The sequence below is a fragment of the Parasteatoda tepidariorum genome, chromosome 11 (genome assembly GCF_982258835.1).
Source record: "Parasteatoda tepidariorum strain Cologne lab strain chromosome 11, Ptep-v5.0, whole genome shotgun sequence".
Taxonomy (NCBI): domain Eukaryota; kingdom Metazoa; phylum Arthropoda; class Arachnida; order Araneae; family Theridiidae; genus Parasteatoda; species Parasteatoda tepidariorum.
Genome location: NC_141765.1, coordinates 81590238 through 81611448, shown reverse-complemented (window position 1 = coordinate 81611448; position 21211 = coordinate 81590238). Strand labels below are relative to the sequence as shown.

The following is a 21211-nucleotide window of genomic DNA, read 5'->3' as shown; positions in this document are numbered from 1 at the left end:
TTGCAGGGAGTTGAATTCAATTTCTAGATTATCTAAAGCTTCATCTTCAGTTTCTCTTGTTAATAAAAAAGGAAACTTTTTAACAAAGTATCTTATACTGGCGAAAGACGTAAAAGAAATTTTGGCCAAATCTGCCACCTCAGCATTCTCCAATATCTCATCATTTAGAGGAAATCTCTTTACAATGTATTCACACAAAGCTACAAAAAACTTCCTGACTTCAGCACAAAATTCTTTTCTTTCTTCAATTGTTAAAGATTCCAATATACTTAATGTGGGATTGCCTACATGTAGATTGCCATCATTTTTTTGGACAGTAGGATCCTGAAAGGGGACTTTAATCGACTCAAACTTTTTTAAACAATTAGCATCAATAAAATAAAGAAATATTGTTTTCAATAGATTTGTAAGTATTTGCTTCAGATTATGTATTAGAGGTGAACTTGTTTGCAAAAGTGTATTTATTTTTTCAAGGTCCGCTGAGGCAAATAAGACAAAAGAGCAAAATGCCTTATTAATATTAGAAGATAAGAAATAAAATATTTTTTCTTCTCTTTTTACAAAATTATTTTTATTTGCTGCTTTACCTGTTTTCTTTTTTTTTTGGACTCTGGCAGTTGTTGAAAGTATTTTAATTTTTCTTTTATCTTAGAACTAAATTCCAGATAGCAAAAAAATATCAATTACTACCTGGTCAAGGGGAAAATTCATTGCAGAAATAGATTTCTGGAAAGCTAAATTAAGAAGATGACAAGGGCATCCAATAATAATCAATTCATTTTGCACATCTTTCAAAAACTTTTGTGCATTATTTCTGACATCCATCATTACAGGTGCATTACCAGCACCAAAGGAAACACATTTCTGAAAGGGAATGCCTAGAGTTCTCAACTTGTCCAATACACCATTCGCAATATTAACCCCAGTACAGCCATCTCTAATAATAGTAAATGCTAAAACACAACTTTGAATTTTTTGAATTAATTCATCAAAAAATGTTACCACTAATGAATGGAGTTTTGAGTCAGAGTCATTTGTCCCGTCAATTGCAATTGAAAAGGCAGCGTTTTTCAATTGATCCATAATTGATTTCTGCAGTTCATTGGCCATCTCATTTGCTATAGCAGAGCTCTTAGTTCTTCCACAATTATAATTCTTTGCTATATCAGAATCGGGAAACATCTTTTTGAAAAGTTTTCCAGCATGATCGGCTGCACTGATTGGTAAATTATGCTCTGCTAAAAATGCTGTGAAGAGGCATTCGTCTCTTTTATAACAGCTTCTTCATTAATGCTTGCTTGAAAAAAAGAAACTATCTTCTTTGTTGAACCAAAAAGTTCTTTGTTCTTCTGGTGTTTTGTCGATTTCACGTGCCTGACTATATCAGTTTTACCACAATGAGCGATGCTAAAGTCATTTTTACATATGTTGCAATGTACATCATGTACTCCAAAATTTGATCGAGAAATAAATGGGAATTCAAGAGAATAAGCCTCCTTAAAGGCTTGTTTATATTGTTTTCGTTCAGCCATAATAAATTAAAGGGATATTTGAATGATTATATAAATATCGTCATAAACCAATTGTTCCTTCGCTTTTACACAAGCCATTTTCTTTCAGTGTTTACTTTCGCGCCGGCAAACAGGAAGTCCTTCTTTAGGCTGCTACAAGAGGAGCAGCGATGTTGGACTTAAAGAAAAATATGAGCTATTGGGGAAACGGGAAAAATGCGGAAGATCTTATCTTCTGCGCATAAAAGCGGAAAAAATAGCTAAAATAAGTAAAAATATGGAATGCTTCTGCAAAATGCGGAAGGGTTGGCAGCTATGCGATTGCAAGTAAATGTTTTATAAGAAAAAAAAAGCTTTTTTAAAAAATGTACAGTTAACCTCGCATTTTTGGAAATAAAAAAATTAAAAAAAGCATACCTAAGTAGAAGCTCTTCATCTACGATTTCCAATAAACTCCTATAAACAATAAATAACTTCACCAAAATCTAATATTTATAACAAATCAAAACAAAATAACCCATATATATAAAAAATCATCTTTTGGAACTTATAAAAAGAATATATTTCTATTTTATTGCAGCTGAAAATGACCCATTAAGGAACATTTAGATGCCAGAGATTAATTATAAAATATCTCAATTTACAGAAAATTTTTGTTTAGGGCATACAGTTGAGTCTTTGATTAATGATATTCTACTTTAGGATGATCTCAATTTAAATATGTCATTTTCTAGTCTTTGAACATATAAAAAATTTTATCTTAGGACAACATAGTCTGTTTAACAAGAAATTTGTTTTCACTACTTTTTAATTGTAAAAAACTGTCTCACAGCTTACTCAGCAAATATCCTCGGGTTAACATATTGTTGAGCTTTTACCACTGAACATCTTAAATATTTTTTTTTAAATGTAATTCTATTCTTGTATTTTTTTATTTTATGCATGCATATTAAACTGTTGCATTTTCAAGGTGTATTAGACTGTTCCAACTATAAAATCAGGCATGCTTTGTCTCACTTACTCTTCTATTTTTAAGGTGATTATAATTTAATTTTTGAAAACAGTTCTACAAGCATATGGAGAGAATATGAAGCTATTCAGTAAAATATAACATCAAAAAATTGAAGTCATTGTAAAATTTAACTGTTACTAATAATATACAGTTAATATCCTTAAATATATGTCAACTTCTCTTCTCTTTACCACAATCCTACCATTACAATGACCAATACACTCAAATGAACCATTCATTACAATATATCAAACAATACAATATATGACTCAATCATCACAATATATCTATTCATTACAACATATAAATCATTTTTTTAAATTCCAAGAAAATCACTTCAAAAACAGGGTGTTAAAAATTTTTTCCTTCTAAAATAAAATTTTTTCCATTGACAATGAGTAAAAGGGTAGCAAAACTCAGAAGAAAATAATTCAAACCACTGATTCTTTTAAAGTTTTAGCTAAATAAATTAGAAATATCTTCAATTCTCAAAGAAAGAAAGAGTGGAAGGACCATCTATTCTTAATCTATGGTCTATCTATTCTTAATCTATGGTCAAAAAGATAGTGAAATATAGAATACTTACATATTTTAGAAGTCTAGTGGATGCATTCATAACCTTTGTAAATTTCTTTTCGAAAGATTCAACTAACTCAATAAAAAAAAAAATTCTGAAAATTATATTCATTTCAGGGTTCGAAAAAACTCAGAAATTTTACCCGTCCCTGAGGACGGCTTGTCCAACAATGAACCTGTCCTTCTTTGAAACTAACCCGTAGCTTCTAAATAAATAAAAATATAATTTTCTCTTATTTAATACAAACATTTATATAAATTGCTTAATGAATTAGTAGTTACTAGGATTACAAATACTAGGACTACATTATACAGCAATAAAAGAAATACTTGGTTACTAGCAGCAACCGAGTATTTCTTATATGAAATAATTTAAATGACAAAGGTCAAGTTATCTGGAATGTCAGTTTATCCGAGGGTACTGCGTTTTTTAAATGAATCAAATATGTCGTTTGCCACTTCCACAATCAAGCCAATGATTTACAGAGGTTTCTGCACAGATATCTGAAAGGGGTTTTCTATTTAGATAGATGTTCATAACTGCGTTTAACGCTTCTTGTTTAAGACCAGTACGTAATGTGTTTTTTTTGTAAGTTCATTGCTGAAAAGACCCTTTCAACCGCTGCAGTACTCCAAGACATAGAAAACATCTATTCCACCATGAACAGTTTGTTGCTGTATTTCTAGATTAGAGGGTCAGTTTAGAAGTGAGGCGCTACTCTTGTAAGATAACAAAAATTGAAAATGTATCACGAACATTAACGGGAAAATGGCTTTCCGTGCGGATGTCGGAATTTTGACCACCGAGAACGGGCGGTTTTTCGAGCTCTGATTCATTTTTCTTAAGTGTTGTAATAGGTGGTTTATTTCTAAATTAAAACACATAGTATTTACATTCTTCTGAATTTTGTTTTTGCTCAGACTTGCAGTTCGCTGGATGTATGTTCTGCTGTTCCTAATTGGTGTTAGGCTAAATGCTTAGAAAAGAAACTAAAAATTTTATAGGAAGTGGATTTGCAAGTTGCTAAAATATTTACAATCCCAAAAAGCACTTTGTTCACAGTAATAAAAAATCATGGTGTGATTCTAACAGTAGAAGAAAAAAAGTGATCCAATTTCATGTCTTTTCTTATGAAAGAAAATTTTAAAATTTAGATAAAATAGCACAGAAAGACTGACTTCTGTAAATGCAAAATATTAAAAATTGATATGTAAAAAAATCTAAATGTATTTTTAAAGGGCAGCATGTTTTTGTCAAAATAAGTCCAATATTAATGAGTAAATATTTGAAATAATTCAATATACTCACAAAACAGCAACCAAGCATTACAATGTTCATTGGCGCTTAGACAACGGAGATGGCTACATCAAGCAATGACTGTCAAACTATATATTTAAGTAATAATTAGTAAATACAATAATTAAAATGCAACTTACTTGCAAATTATATCTGAATCCAAGTTTTGCTCCATCCAAGCTGTAGGCAAATCAAAATCCGGTTCCACAACAAGATCCTAAAAATGTAAACATTTTATGGGAAATGCAGTAAGAAAATGTAACAATGAATATATAGTAAGAAATTATAAAACTTTCATTGATTTAACAGATGAAATTGAAAGTAATTTTATGTATTAAGGTTCTAGGCAGGTCGAGTGACTTAAATTTGCACTTGATTGAAAACTTATATTAAAAATCAATTCAAATCCAAAAGTCAAAGAAAAAAGTTCAACCCTCTAAACCTAAGATCTGAATATTTCCTTAGATCAGGAAAGGTTCAGGTTTTTTGTTGAAGGAATTAATTGACAGCAGGGTTGGCAAGGTTTAAGACAGAATGAATTAATCGGGTTTAAACCGTGCTGTCCAAAACCCCTTTATCCAAAACTATCTTAAACTGTCCAAAACCCTTTTACTCAAATTATGTCACAATTTTATCTGAACAACATTTAAGAGGTAAAATAAACATAGAACTAATAACATATTGATAGTTAAATATACTAGAGAATATTTGTTTTTAAAAGTATAATGTTTTATTAATATTGTTTGACTCCTCAATTTAAACAAAGGAAGATTAATCAGTAATCAAGTTCAATTGGTCCTCTCATTCAATAGTACATAACTGAAGTTTGGCCTTACTATACAGGTTAAAATATTAGGGACTAAGTACTTTGTTCGTCATAAACAGGTTTATTTATCTGTAGTACTATTCAAGAATACTTTTATTTCATTCATGTTCAATTCTTTTAGCATAGTGGTGATACATCACCAGTGTCAGTAACTGAAACTGATGTTATGCCCTTCAAAACTGTTAATACATTTTTCAGTTATTTTGTATTTTCAATTTAAACTAATATATTTATATTTAAAAACAATTTTTTTTAAAAATAGATATCTTTTTTATCATCCTGTGATGCAGAAATTATAACATTTTTTTAAAAAAATAATGTGAAAAATAAAAGGTTAATTTTTGAACAAATTTAGTATTTTTTTTAAAGAAAATTTACTATTTTTTAATATATTTATCCGTATGCAAAAATATTATTTATCAGTATTAAAAACATATTTATATTTAGAGGATAAGGTATTCACTTTTGTTGATCAATGAATTGTGGAGCTTCAAAAATTATAAACTTTTTCCTATTATATTATATAATTTTCTTTTAATAAGTTATAGTAAATTGTATAAAAAATATCAAATATTTATTGATACATGTAATTATTATGTGTACAATGGTTACACCTATAGAATTTTTACCTTTTACCAAAGTTCAAGGTTTTGGATACTTTAAGACAGTTTAGGACAGTTTTATCCAGTTTAGGACAGTTTTACCCAGTTTAAGACAGTAAAACCCAGTTTACTGTCCAAAACCAGTTTAGGACGTCCAAAACCCCAACTCTGATGGACAGAGAATTTCTTGCAACAAAAAACTTTTTCATACAATGGTGCCTAGGTATAAACTATTGTAAGGAAAGATTCTGTATTATGTTGCCTGTCATCATGATGTTTGAATATTTAATTAGATGCAGAAATTTTATTTAATTCAAGTACACCTTAAATTGTCACCTGGACACTCATTAAAAAACCAAGTTTTTACAGTTTAACCAAAACATTAAGTCATAACTAATGGAGAATAACTCATAAGGATCAGTAAAGAAATTTTCAATTGTATATAAATATTTTTTTTAATATTTCTGGGAAATTAAGAAGTAAAACTAGTTCCAATCAAAAACTTATGCAGTAATTCTTCATATATAATTAATGAGCCCAATTAGGTGCCAAATTTAATATAGTTAAGTTAGGTGGTTTTAAAACTATTTTTCCAAACTCGGATATAATTTAAGACACTTCTCAGAAGCTTTATTTAGCTTCAGTATTTCAAAGAAGCAATTAAATACAATGACAACTAATCTTAAGGCTTATAGAAGTTATGAGAAGTAGTTTTATTTAAGTCAAAAATAACAATCAAAATAATTCATCCATCAAAAATAATAACATGAGAAAATACACTTAAAAATCTTACCCTGGCTTTCTAAATAAAATACTGAATTTGGTAGATAATATCTAGATTTAATGCATAAATCTAAAAAATCCACAAACAGAAATGTTGGAAATGAAAAAGATAAGTAAATTAATTTATATTAGAATTGTATAAAAAGTTTTAGTATGAATATAAGTGGCCCCAAATGGTAAAAGTTTAAGAAGACCTGATCTAGAGTTTATTTATTATCTTGGACTTTAATCCATGCATTTCCATGAGTCTCTCTAAGAGCCTGCCTTTAAGAGCACTTGTTGAGATTACTGTAAGATCATGGATTTACATTGTTATACCCTTACTTATTTTACAAACAGTGGGTTTAGAAGGTTGGAATATAACGGCAAAACTATTTTTGTGCTCAACAGAAATTCTATTCGTTCTTAGAAACTTATTACTTAAAAGCAGCTAATATCTAGTTTTAATCTTTTTATTTGTATCAAAAAACTTGATTAATGAATAAATTAAATTTTTGAAGTGTTTTACAACTTTAAATTAATACACTCATTTTAATGAATGAAAACTAATTAGGAATGGGGCTTACCTTGCTATTGAAGGATTCAGACATGAAAGGAAGATCAAAGTTAAGACTTTCATCTGAAATAAAGAAAATAGTTTATTAAGCAAAATATTTAATAGCACATACAAATCATTAAAAATTAAAATCGAGAGAAAAATATCAGTGCTGGCAGAAGATATAAACATCAGTAACAGTGGATTTATTTCATTTTCAAAAAAAGCATCTTGAAGGTGTCTATTTATTTACAATCATTACAAGGTAATGTTTATATTCAAATGTTTGTTTCTAAATCAAGTACAGACAAACTCTGTGTTTATATTCTCTGTAAGAACAAAATAAAAATTATATTCATATTTCATAAAAACAACAAAATAATGCTGATAAATTTCCAACTTAATCCTAACTATTTCCTACTTCATCAATTTCTTTACTACTTCCTACTCCACATTTTAGAATCCAAATTTATATGTTTAAAATTATCTTATAAGTGAATATAAACACATAAGAAAATAATTCAACCAGAAAGTAATGATCGTATAGAATTATTCGATATTAATAGATACTTTTTTTTAAATTTTAGTTCTGAACTTTAATTTTAATAACATTTATAAATATAGGATGTCACAAAATAAACTTGGGCAAAAATTAAAACCAAATATGCTTCTCGCAAACTTATGCTTCTTTAATTTCAAAAATTATTAAGACCATCCAACAAAATTTTAATTCAGTACACAAGAGCTATGGTACATTTTCCTGATTTCTTATTGATAAATCATGTAGCAGTTGGTAAGTTATGGTCTATAGAGAAAAATTTAGGACATTAGATCTCAATATTGTAACCAATGATGGTCCCTTTGAAAACATATTACAATTATGAATATTTTAATATTTATTTGAATGTTTGGTGATAATATTTTAATAGGGACTCTAATTTTTTATTTCATGAGTGTCTTTTATGAGTTTTATTAAGCTTTTCCTTGTCACCCAATAAATATGTGAATGTTACCTTATTAATATTTGCAAACAAGCATTACTTAAAAACTTACCATTAAAATCAGATGGAGATTTTTGCCTGCTTCTCCCTGACTTTTTGGAAGCAATTCTTTGAGGCACATTCATCAAAATCTGAAATACATAGATCATAAACTTTTATAGTAATGACTACATATTTTATTGTAATGAGTAAAATCAAGAAAAGTGGTCATTGAATATATTTGACAATTATTTTGCAGGGAAAAATCCTATATTCAAGAGCTTGTTTAGAAAAAACAAAATATTGTTTATTTTTTAAAAAGTAATTTTACCTCTTCTTCTTCTCCATCCAAATCAGAAAAATTTAGTATTGGATTTCTGGCCTTTTCTAATAATTCTTGAGCTATATGGTTACCAATGTCCACTTGCACAAATGGATGCTACGGAAAAAAAGTATTAAAAAAATATAAACTTTTCTCACTTGCTTTACAAATAAAAATCAGCTCATCAAAATATACATATACTAAGTGTTTTTAACCACTGAATGAGAATTTTTTTTAAAGTTACACATTAGAAGTAAAAAACAAAATATTTTAATTATATGCATTCTCGACAAAGATAAAGGCAAAGAAATTTTATGACCTTCTCATTTGAACTTATAAAGCAGTCAGTTTGTCAGGTCATTGAGAAAGATTTTACAAAGTGGAAGTTAAATAATAATTATTCTACCTGAAGCGTTTTAAAAAAAAAAGCTACTTAGCCAACATTAAAAAGTATGACCGTCTATCCAACAAATAACATATACTTAGGTTTCAACAAATGAATTGTTATGGAAGGTAAAACAATTCTTTAAGCTTTAAAAACCATGGTTCATACATTAAGAAGTTAAATGGGCTTTTTAGAATTAAATGAAACCTAGTTTCTTTATAAAAACTACTTACTTTTTTATAAAAACTTAAAGCATATAAAAATATATTTGAGAGATATTTTTGAAAATTTTCATCTAAAATAAATGAAAATTTTACCGTTGATAATGAAGTTTTGAAGATCCGTTTGAAAAAAGTATTCTCACAGGGAGCAAGAATGCACCAATCTTATTGAAATTTGGCATAATTCTTAGACAAGATAACTTTTAACAAGATAACAAGATATTAAAAAAAATTAAAACTTAAAGTTTTTGGAAAATATACATGCAAAAAAATATTTTATTTTGGAAAATTATAAAGTTTATATAACAAAGTAAAACAAAGTTACATTAAAAAAAAATCCCCTGTTCAATATCAATCAAACATGCAAAAATTTAACCCAAAACTTTATGGGCTATAGACCAAAACCCTAGCTAGTTATGGTATTGACAACTAAAAATTTACCCTCCCATTAAAACTTTAAAAAATCAAGAAGTTTTGTATGCATTTTTATGATTAACCCCTTGCACTACACTGAAATTTGGATCTAAGTAGCTATTTTTTGCTGGTTAGCTCTTACTTCATTTAAAAGTTAATTTTTCACAGAAATTTCTGGAAAAAAAGAGTAATATTTTTTCTATTGCTGGAAGCCATTCAACTTCAGACAATGTGAGTGTCCTAAAGTAACCTCACCTGTCACAAAGTATCCCCATTTTATGTAATACTTTTAAAAATGCTTTTGCACCATTTAAAATGAAATTCCAATTTTATTTTAAAAAATGCAAAATCTGTTAAAAATGGCTGAAAAAAAGAAGCATTCTGAAACACAATTCCTAATTTGCTGGTAGTAGAGTATGGCTGCGTTAAAACATAGCACAGAAACATTCACAACCAAAGTAGATAGAAGAAAAATGTTTATATAAACATAAAAACTAGAACAGTAGATTAAAATTATAGCACATTAAACTAATCAAACCGTTTGCCAGAGATATACACACGCTCATGGCAAGGTCAGAGAAAACTATTACATTACTTAAAGGGCTGATAAAACTAAGTAGAGAGAGAGAGAAAGGGCGTAGTACAGATCAGTTGGTAGGCAAATACTTTTACAAGGCTTGAAAAGTAAAACAATATTGTCATAACAAATGATGTTTTCTGCAAGTAAAATATACTTGTAAGTTTATTGTATCATACCTGCTCCCATAGCAACTGTTGCACATCATAGATCAATCTTATCAATACATGGGGACATTGAGGTGATATAATCTTTCCATTGTCATTGATTAAATGTAAATGAACAAACCTGTCAGCATTAAATCCATCAGAAAATGCTTACAGCTTAATCGTATTTCTAACAAAAAAGGATACTTAGTTCACTTTTTTAGAAATTTAATAAAAAATTTCCACAACAAACCCTACTCTATTTTATATACATTGATTTGTTCTACTTACTTACATTGATTTATGCTTTGCACATTATAGTAAATTGATAAAAACAAACAATTGAACTATGAACAATATAAGTAATCTATAAATTTCTTACCTGTAACAGTTTTTCAGCAGTAGGTCTTTTTTTGGGATTCTTTGTTAATGCTACTTTAACAAAGTGATGAAATACTGGTGTCCTAAAATGATAAACAATCAATGAACTGGTTTCTTTCATATGTTGGCAATCAACATTTTAAACTTTAAATTCATGTCAAGAGTATAATTTTTTGGTTTGTAAAAACATTAAAGCAAGTGAATAATCTTCATATTAAAATACCAAATGGGTAATTTGAATTAATGAATATGCGCAAGCAATATTTCCATCAGAATTTTACATTGACCATACTATTAACATTTAATATTAATATTTTCTGAAGTCTGATAAAGATAATTCATAAAAATTGGATGATTTTAAAAATTTAATATACTAAAATTTTAAAGATGAAAAAAATTGGGTAAAATGAAATGGGGGATTTACTTAATAAGTTTATTTTCCTTATTCTTCCTTAGTGAGTAATTTAAATGATGTTGCAATAGTTCTAATTTAACAAATAAATAGAGGTATACTTGTTCTATTGTATTCAATGTATATAATTTTAAATTTATAGATATAATAAGGTACATTAATAAACTGTGAAGCAAACAATGTATTAGTATAGTACTGTGGCGTAACTACAAATATTAAATACCAAATCACTAGTATATAAGACATGTTAACTTGATTTATCATGAGGTACCTTTTGATAGATGAAGGTTGACATAGTCTATAATTAAATCCCCTCATTGGTGACATACTGACGTGATATGAACTCACTGACATGGTGGATGGTCCACATTACACAGTTGATTTGTTTAATACAAACCGATCAAAGAAAAAGAAGGAAAAAAAAAGATCCGGTGAAGTAAATTAAGTCTCCCGGTCAATAAATGAAAAAGAAAAATATTAAAGAGCGAAATGCTATGAAGAAAAAATATAATGAGCGAAAATGATAAAAATATATAAACAGCATGAATCAACTAGCGGTAATCGTTCATCGAATTCTATCACAGATAAAATTCTGGAAGGGGAGTAATGCGGCGTAACTACAAATATTAAATACCAAATCACTAGTATATAAGACATGTTAACTTGATTCTATCTTGAGGTACCTTTTGATAGATGAAGGCTGACATAGCCTTCGCGAGAGGGTTAAAAAGTTTAAACATTTTTCATTATTTAAAATTTCTTTAGAGTAGAAAAAAAAAACACCAGGATAGTAGAAAATGTAGCACATCATATGTCAATATAAGTTTGTAATGTAACATCAAAGTAACTTTTTGACAATTTAAAAAAAAATTAGCTTCATAACTTTAAATTTTTATTGAATGATATGTAGATAAACAGAACGAGAATAATACTGCGAGAAAATACGAAAATAAATCAAAAAACTTTGACTATAAATTAAATAAAAATTACAGTTTCACTATTTATTAATTTAAAAAAATATGGCATAAAATTCATAAAAATTGAAAAAAAGACACTGTGACTCAGTCTTTAAACTTTTTTTTATTTACACAAATATTGGTATAATGTTTTCCATATTTCAGCTGACTCTTACTTTTGAGATGTACTAGATTCATATGCATCAAAATCAAGGTTTATTCATTCAGAGAAAGAATTTTCATGTCTGATTTCATAACTTATTTATTTGTAAATATAAGTTAATTAACATGCTTTAATTTCTTTTCAAGTCACAAGAGTAGCATTTTATTGTGTGATCATTACATGAATAGTTTAGAGTGGGTTTTTTTACTAAAAAATATAAATAAAATTAGAACTATATACAGGGCATCTGCTAAAATTTAGATTTTCAAATTCATGACCTTTCATGACTTTCCAAGACTAATTCCAAGAATTTTTCATGACTTAACGAAGTTACTATTTTATCCGGCAAAAATACAACAATAAATTTTAAAAAGCACTATAATAACATTCTCTGAAATGATAGGTATAATCAAAACTTTTATACTCTGCATTTTCATATTTATAGATTTTAAATTTAAAAAACAGAGTAAAGAAAGAGTTGAAACAATAAAATAGCTGAAAAAAATACAAATGCAAATAATTTTTTCTTCTTTTTTCTGCAGAATTACATTCTAAAGATACTTTTCTTGCTCATTGGAAAGGATAAAAATACTACCGATTTTTCAATTCTCATTTCAAAATAAAAAAAATTCGTCAATTACTGGCCAGCTTCAGCTAAAATTTTAAATTGATAAAATAAAAATAAAAATAATAACAAAAATTCTGAAATCACAGAAGTTAAAAGATAATTCTCTCTAGATATGTTTTTTCTTTCATTTTTTGAAAGAACACTATAATTTTTAAAGAACACTATAAAAATATTTTATGTTTTGATCAAATATGATGGCAAGTGGATATTTTGTTACAAATTCAGATATTCGGAACACCATGAAATTAGAGGAGGGGGTGAATTCCATTTTCAAAACTAGATTTTTCAGCTACCTAAATCCATGACTTTTCATGATTTTTTTTTAAAAAAATAGTTAAAATCATGACAATTTTTGTTCAATATCATAATTTATGACTTTCCAGGTGCGCAGACACCATGTATATATACCACATTCATTGCTCTTTTTTTGTAATAATGTAGCGTGTGCAAAACAAAAATTCTACTTTTCTGAATACCTATTATAAACAGATTTTTTTGTATTCAAATGAAATCTGTATGGATTGAGAAGCATATTTTAAATCTATCAGTGAAAACAATAATTTAAGCACAAAAGACAGTGTAGAGAGAGTTTAAATTGTGCAATGAATTCTGGAGATATGGTGAAGCATGCAAAATGTAAAAACAGGGCTAAGCACAAGTTATTGCTTAAAAAATGAAAAGCTGGCTGAAAATCTTTAAATGTGATAACTGCAAAACAATGCAACTATTCATATAACTTTTTAATAACCACTTAGAGATAATGCAATACAACTTTTTTAAACTAATTTGTGGTGTTTTATCATGAATGAAAGGATATTAGTTAAAGAAAAAGTAAAGCATCAAGAAATATCAATTGTTGTTAATTCCATTATAAAAGAGATATTTTTTAAGATACTCTTCAAACTTATGGCACTCAAAATTAACAATTTTTGTTATAACTCCTGCTTGTTCATAAGCAGCATACATAACTGATTCAACATTGCAATTTTTTTAGATCCCTCTTTCGAAGAAGAAATTATGATTTGCAGACTATGCCAGGTGATCATTACAGCCTGGTTTACAGATAACGAAATGTCCAGTGTCGATGATTTGGCACTAGATAGTGTGACTGAAACAGGTCTGTTCATAACTCTGTATTGGCTAATTAACTGTTATTGTCACTTAATTGAAATAATTCTCAATTAATTAGACAAATTCCCAAATTTTATAATTGAAAAAAGTTTAAATGTTTCTAAAGCATTCTTTTGCCTCCCATGGTGAATTTTTTCTTAACTTTTTGCACTTCATATATTCACTTTCTCTTTTTTTGCAAAAATATTATAAGACATATAATGTTTACAAAGGAAAGTATTTTTCTCATTATATCATGTTTTATTGAGATTGACAGAATAATTTGTTTGAATGTATTGCATACCAAGAAGAGAAAATATAAAAGACCACGGAAAAAAAAAACTAAGGCTGAATATTGAATAAAAGTGACTGATAGGGAGCCAAATAAAAGTTCTAAGCACAGGAGATTAACTTTACTTTGAAAGAGGTTTATATGTTACTCATGCTACAGCAAAGTGATATTCAACTTCTATTTTTTTTCGAAAAGTATGATGTTTAATAAAGAATATCATTATTTGTTGCTATGGATTTTCACTTAGAAATGTAACCATTCAAATTTTTCTTAACTACCATTTAAAAATGCACACTAAAATTTTATCCTTATTGTTAGTATTGTTTTTATACCATACTTTAAAATGTCCACTTTAACTGCAATTCTGTCAAAATCAATACACATACCATTTATTTTTGTCTTTAAGCTGTGGTGGTTTGAAACCAGATTTTGACATTAAAAACAATGCTCTCATAGGATGCAAGTCAAACATGGGAGGCTGCAGTTCAGCAAGTTCTATGGCAGTAATGCCAACAGCCCATATATCACAAAGCTGATTATAACCACCTTTTCTTTCAACAGCAGCAACTTCAGGAGCCATCCTATGGTTTAAAAAATGCAAATAAAAACATTATAAACTGTATAATTTAAGTTGTTATGACTATACAAATTATCAAAAAGCATTAAATATAAAAGAAAAAGGCATAATAAATGTTGTCGGCATTCTGCGGTTCTGTTTTTTTTTTTTTTTTTTTTAACTGGTGGCTAGCATCAAAAGTGCATAACCAGGTTATTAAACTGATCAAGGATTTTTGTAAGTTGTTTTGCTGCAAAAAAAACTTCCTTTGTCATTTTGTGAAAATGTTAGGAATCAATGTGAAATTTTTGTACATACTTGGTCAAACTTCTATACAAACACTTAGTTATACTAAAAAATCATTTAATCATATTTAATTTACTTCATAAACTGACATACCCTCATACAACATTGAAAAAACTGACAAAACAGAGTTATGATGAAGAAACAGAATAGACGCGGACTACACTTAAATATCGGTAATATATAGAAAATTATATACTTTTCAGAAAGAAGATAATATTTTTTAAAAGCTCAATTTGATTTTGTTATTTTTAAATTAGATGTCTGATTTGTGTACAACTTTTAATCAATTTAAAAAAACTTTTCAGAGACGTTAATTTATGTAAAAAAATCCTTAAATTTGAATTTTGACACTAGTGGATTTTGATACTACTAAACCCATTAATTTTTGCTAAGGTAATTTTTTTGTAAATACTATTCAACCCATTAATGCCCAGACAAAATAAGTGCCCCACACATGAAAAGAACATACATTAAAAAAACAGCTGTGGATTTTTGTTTATGCTACATGGATAGTTCTTTCTGCTGCCAAATATCGTAATTTCACAAAGGTAGACCATAGACCACAAGAGAGAATCCTTGAACTGGTTTTGGAAATCTGCTTTTTTCCTGTTTTTTTAATTTTATTTGATTGCTGATTTAAAGAAAGGGCATTTTTACTCATTTATAATTGGGATATTATAAACTAGTTTTAAAAGATCTAATGCATTTGTGATAAATCTATGGCACAATTTTAAGTAAAAAAGATCTATTTGTTTATATAGCTATTTTTTAAAATTTATTTTAAGGGCTTTAAATTATTTAATCATTTCAATTATTGAAATTTTTGATGTTCAAAATTGGTAATAAGAAACATTATACGTTTATGATTGTTCTATGAGGTATAATTTTGAGCAAAACGACATTTGTTTTAATTTAATGCGTGGGTTTTAAGTTGTTTAATCATTTGGCTTATTAATATTTAGGATATATAATAATATTGCAAATCAAATTACAATTAAGAAATGTGATGCACTTGTGACAGTTATAAATAGCACTATTTTGTGAAAGGTAAGGTTTTCACTTTTTATTGTATTTTAACAATTTATTTTATTATTATTCACATTTAATTCTATTTACATATAACTTGTATATTTTAAATTAGTACTCATTAATGTGATGCATTTGCAATTGTGCAAAATTTTAAAATGCAAATTTTTAAAAGCTGTAAAAATTATTAAAATCCATTTTTTTAATTTTTTTTTCCCTAAAATCAGCAGACATGCCAACTTTTCAAACTGCTGTCAAGAGCAGTCACAAAGAAATAATCGAAATAGTGCAACAAATTGTGATTAATACCAGTTGAGAAATACAGTTTATTAATAGTGAAACTTAAACACAAAACTATTACTTTATAAAATAAAAAATAAAATATTAAAAAATTAACTAATTATTCATTGAAAGATAATAAAATAACTAACTTGGTTAAAAAAGCACAAAAAAACTCCTTTAGAAAAAAGACCATTGTATTCTATGTAAATTTTCTCTGATTAATAGTTTTTCAGATAATAAAACTTAACATAAAATTTTTATTTTACACAAGAAAACAGAAAATAATACACCTTAATTATTGATAATTAAGATTAATTATTGATTTAAATTATTCAAAAACTAAAAATTAAATAATAGTTTATTGAAAGATAATAAAATAACTAATTTCCTTAAAATAAAAACATCACAAAACAATTTATTCTTTTAGTGATAAGGCTGTTGCCTTTTTAGCTTGTTAGTTCATTTTAAGTAAACTGCCTTTGATGGCAAACAATGTTCCTAGCAGTTAATTTTGATTTTTCTACCATGATACTCTAAAGTGTGTTCAAAATAATAATATTTCTAAAGTATGTTTCATTCTCCCACACCATGCTAAAAACCCTCTCACAGGAGGCATTGCAGGGATGAGAGTAGTCAGAAAGTAAAAAAGAGGAAATCCAAGAATGAATATATATATATATATATATATATATATATATATATATATAAGATAAAAAATTGAGAAAATATGGAAAAAAATAAAAAATAATGACAAGAGAAGAAAATTATTAACAATAATTTTTTTAAAAAACGTAATTTTTAATACCTTAAAAAAAAAAAAAAAAAAAAAAAATTAATTCAAATTTGGAAAACAAAACTAAGAAAACTAATAAAACTTATTAATTATTTTCGTTTTTCTCTTTGTTTTTATTGTGCTATATATTTGCATATATATATATATATATATATATATATATATATATATATATATATATATATATATATATATACACAAAAATTTGACAAAAAGAGTGAGATCTTTTAACTTGTAAACCATGTGATTATAAATCCTGATGATTAATTTTAATTTGTATGAATATATAAATATTAATCACATGCCCTAATTTTGCATTGAGAAAATATGAATCCTGATATGAGGCATATAAATCACGTGAATATGAAACTCTATATAGAATTTTAAAATATGCAGAAATACAAATCATGATGCGTAATTTTTAGAGCACGTAAACACGAATCACGATGCATAATTTTCAAGTCGCGCAAATACAAATCACAATGTTTAATTTTTAAAGCACGTTTAAGTACGAAAATCGATGTTTGATTTTACAACCGCAAAAACGTATCACGACATAGAATTTTAAGCTCGCATGAATACGAATCGCTACATAGGGTTTTAAAAAGCGTAAATACAAATTACTATATTGGATTGGATTTCATATAAATACGAAAATCGATGTTTGATATTACAACCGCAATAACGAGTCACGACATAGGATTTTAAGCTCACGTTAATACGAATCGCTACACAGGTTTTTAAAAGCGTGTAAATGCAAATCGCTATATTGGATTTTTAAATTTCGTAAATAAGAATCGCAATGTACGATATTTAAATTGCCTGAATAAGACTCGCAATGTTCAACTTTGAAATCAGGCAAATACGAAAATCGTGAATACGAATCGCTACATAATAGGGTTTTAAAAGCGCGTAAATACAAATCGCTATTTTGGATTTTTAAATCTCGTAAATAAGAATCGCAATGTACGATATTTAAATCGCCTGAATAAGACTCGCAACGTTAAACTTTTAAATCAGGCAAATACGAAAATCGATGTTTGATAATAAAATTGCGATTTTAAAAATGCATAAATGCAAAACGCGATATTGGATTTTTAAATCTCGTAACTACGAATCATCATGTACGATGTTTGAATACGTAAATAAGAATCGCATTGCGCAACTTTTAAATCAGGTAAATACGAAAATCGATGATTCATATTAAAATCGCGAGAGACTGGACTTGGGATTTCTAAAAGGCTTGTTTGTATTGTTTTGACATAATAAATAAAAATTTACAAAATCAATTGAATGAGCAAATAAATATTTTCACCCCAAATCCACCTCTATTATTTTATTTATTTATTTATTTTTTCATTTGCTTCCATGCCAGACAACAGGGTCATGACGTCTGAATTGCAAAAATATGAGCTATCCGGCGGAGGAATAAAAATACGGAAAATCTTATTTTCTGTGAAGAGAAAATAGCTAAAATAAGTAAAAATACGGAAGGGTTAGCAGCTAGGATGTAATTTGAATTTTTCGTTTATCTTTGAAAATCGTAAATAAATATGATTATTTTATTTTAACGATTGAATTTTCAAAAAAAAAAAAGCGGGATATTTATTTTTTTTAAAAAAAACGAAACTTTTAGAGAATCCGAGTTTTTGATAAAAAGGCTGAAATTTGAAAGGCAAAAGCGAAAAAATCTAATCCCTGTATAAAGGTCAACCAGTTTTATCCCAAGGAAATGATTTTTTGAGAAAATTCAGAGGGAGGAATGAGGACTTCAATGCTTTCGCTCTGCGGAAAATTAAATTCCTCATAAAATATTTTAACTTGTTCAAAAATCAAAAAAATTTCCGCGGAAATTAGCGAGAAAAATGGAAAAATCTAAAAAGAGCGGAAATCTGCGGAAGAATCTCATCACTGGTATTGCTATGAGGCATAATCAATATTTTTTTTATAAATTGTGACAAGGTGTTATATTTTTTGTTTCTCGTATAATCGGTTAAATTTTGAATTATGTTCCAGGCTACATCCACCCTTTCACATTTTACTACTTCATCAGAGAAATTTTCAATCTGAAACAATGAAAATTCAGTTTCTATGAGATCTCATTTTTCACTATTGTCTTCCCCAAAGAGAACAAGGAAATATTCAATTGATTTATCATTTCTTAAGCTGATATATGCAATTTCTGCATGTAGCAGCACTTCCTCAATGAGAGGATATTTTTTTAACAATATATGAATATGAGAGGGAATAAAAATTCCTTACTCTCATAGAAAGTGTCAATTTCTTTTTTCGACAGAGAAACATTTTTCAAAAATAGTTTTGCTTGACTACCAATGCGTAAATCCTCATTGCACTTTTGTTTTTTTTATTTTTAAATTCAATTTGAAATATGCTTTCTGCTTCTTTAACAGCAATAGGCTTTTTAAAATAGACTATCAGACACAACAACAAAGATATTATCTCTCTTTGGAGACAGTGTATCATTGGTGACTCTGTCTGCAGTTTTAAATTAGAATTGCAGAATATGGGCATAACATTCTACAAAAAAAGCAAGTTCAGTTTTGTTGTTCAATTTTCAAACATTTTTTTGATGCTTCTACATTTTAGAAAAAAATAATTTTCTTTTTCAAAAAAAAAAAATCTTTAATGACTCCCATGGCTCCAGTGTTCTATCAACAACAGCTAATAGAGACAGCCATCTAGTTTAAACAAACTTTAAAATTTCGTGATTATCTAGGCCGCACAGCTTTTAACACTCTTTTAACATCTCAAAACGTTTTGAACTTTTTTTCAAGAAATAAAAACTCTTCTAAGCTAACAGATATTCACGGAGAAGCTTTTTTAGCAGCCAAATTTATCAGGTAACAAGAACACCTACACATAATTAACTTTGAATTTTTTTCCAAAATAAACTTTAGAACACCTTTATTAGTTCAAATCATTAAAGATGCATTATCAGATGAAAAAGCTATGCAATTTTTCCATGGAATCGAAAATTTTTGAAGTTCTTCATCCAATACCCTAAACATATTTTTGCCCGTAGCATCACCATCTAACTTAGGCAAACTCAATAGACAGGTTGTAATTTTTCAAACTGATTCATCGAAAAAAAAAAACGATCACAATAGGCAAAATTTTTTCAGTATTTGTATTGCTACCATCTCAGTAGCCAGGGCAAATTTGGAAATTTTCGAGATTTCTTTTAGTTCACTGGTTGTAATTTCTTCCAGGCAATTGATAATTGCTCCCATCCTTATTTGAGCACAGCCATATTTTTCAGCTATTTCAGAATCTGGGAACATCTGAAATAGCGGTAAATTGTGTTCAAGTAAAAATGTTGTAAATAATGTTTCCACATAAATAACATTATTATCTGATTTTGTCACATTTGTAATTTTGTAACATTTTGCAGAAGCATTAGCATTATCGAAATGGCGCTTGCATTCTACATGGTGCGTGCAATCGTAGCAGCCGCCATGTGCGATTGAAAAATCACGATCGCATATCATGCAATAAACATGTTTTTCTGATATTTTAGACCGTTTTAGAACTGGCCATTGTTTAGCATATTTCTCACGGAACGCTTGATTATGGGTTTGATTTGGTGTGGCATCTTAAAAAATTAAATAATCTCTTAATTCTCAATCGAACGCAGGCCAGGAAAGACCGATCACAAAATGTAAACATCCACCGAACTCCACTACGTTGCCAGATCCATAAAAATAAGTTTTTAAAAAAACCGTGCTTATGGCTCATTTTCTCCCTACGTTAACATGTGCTATGATGTCATATCACGTGACTGTTGAGATTTTGGTGCTCTTGAAAGCTTCTTCACTCCACTGTCCCACTCGTTCGTGTGTGTTTTTCTATGTGAGAGGAACACCTACGTAGTTTGCTATTGAGAATGCTCTTTTCTTAAGTGAGGGAAGTTTTTTCAGGGTTTGAGAGCGTGTTAAAAAGCGGAGTATTTGGGGTTTGAGCGGAGATAACGTAGCAAATCAGAGAAATTCCGGTCGAACCGGAGCAGTTGGCATGTCTGAAATATGATTACAAATCTAAATATCTACATTACATATCTAAATGCATAAGTTAAGAAACAAAAATACAGTTTTACAAGAC

General features: G+C 28.0%; 1 protein-coding gene across 5 annotated transcripts in view; it reads right to left on the bottom strand.

The window, feature by feature from the left end:
* Positions 1–21211, bottom strand: part of LOC107437447 (mitogen-activated protein kinase kinase kinase kinase 3) — a 72446-nt gene that overhangs the window by 29954 nt on the left and 21281 nt on the right. For 4 of the 5 annotated variants that reach the window (XM_021147607.4, XM_043045438.3, XM_087155001.1 and 1 more), the window contains 7 exons: positions 14516–14710; positions 10570–10651; positions 8454–8561; positions 8196–8274; positions 7174–7226; positions 4537–4613; positions 1929–1967 (listed from right to left, as the gene is read on the bottom strand). In XM_021147607.4, the coding sequence (XP_021003266.1) occupies positions 1929–1967; positions 4537–4613; positions 7174–7226; positions 8196–8274; positions 8454–8561; positions 10570–10651; positions 14516–14710 (633 nt within the window). The remainder of the gene's footprint in view (positions 1–1928; positions 1968–4536; positions 4614–7173; positions 7227–8195; positions 8275–8453; positions 8562–10569; positions 10652–14515; positions 14711–21211) is intronic. The other variant, XM_071187852.2, reaches the window with a different exon arrangement.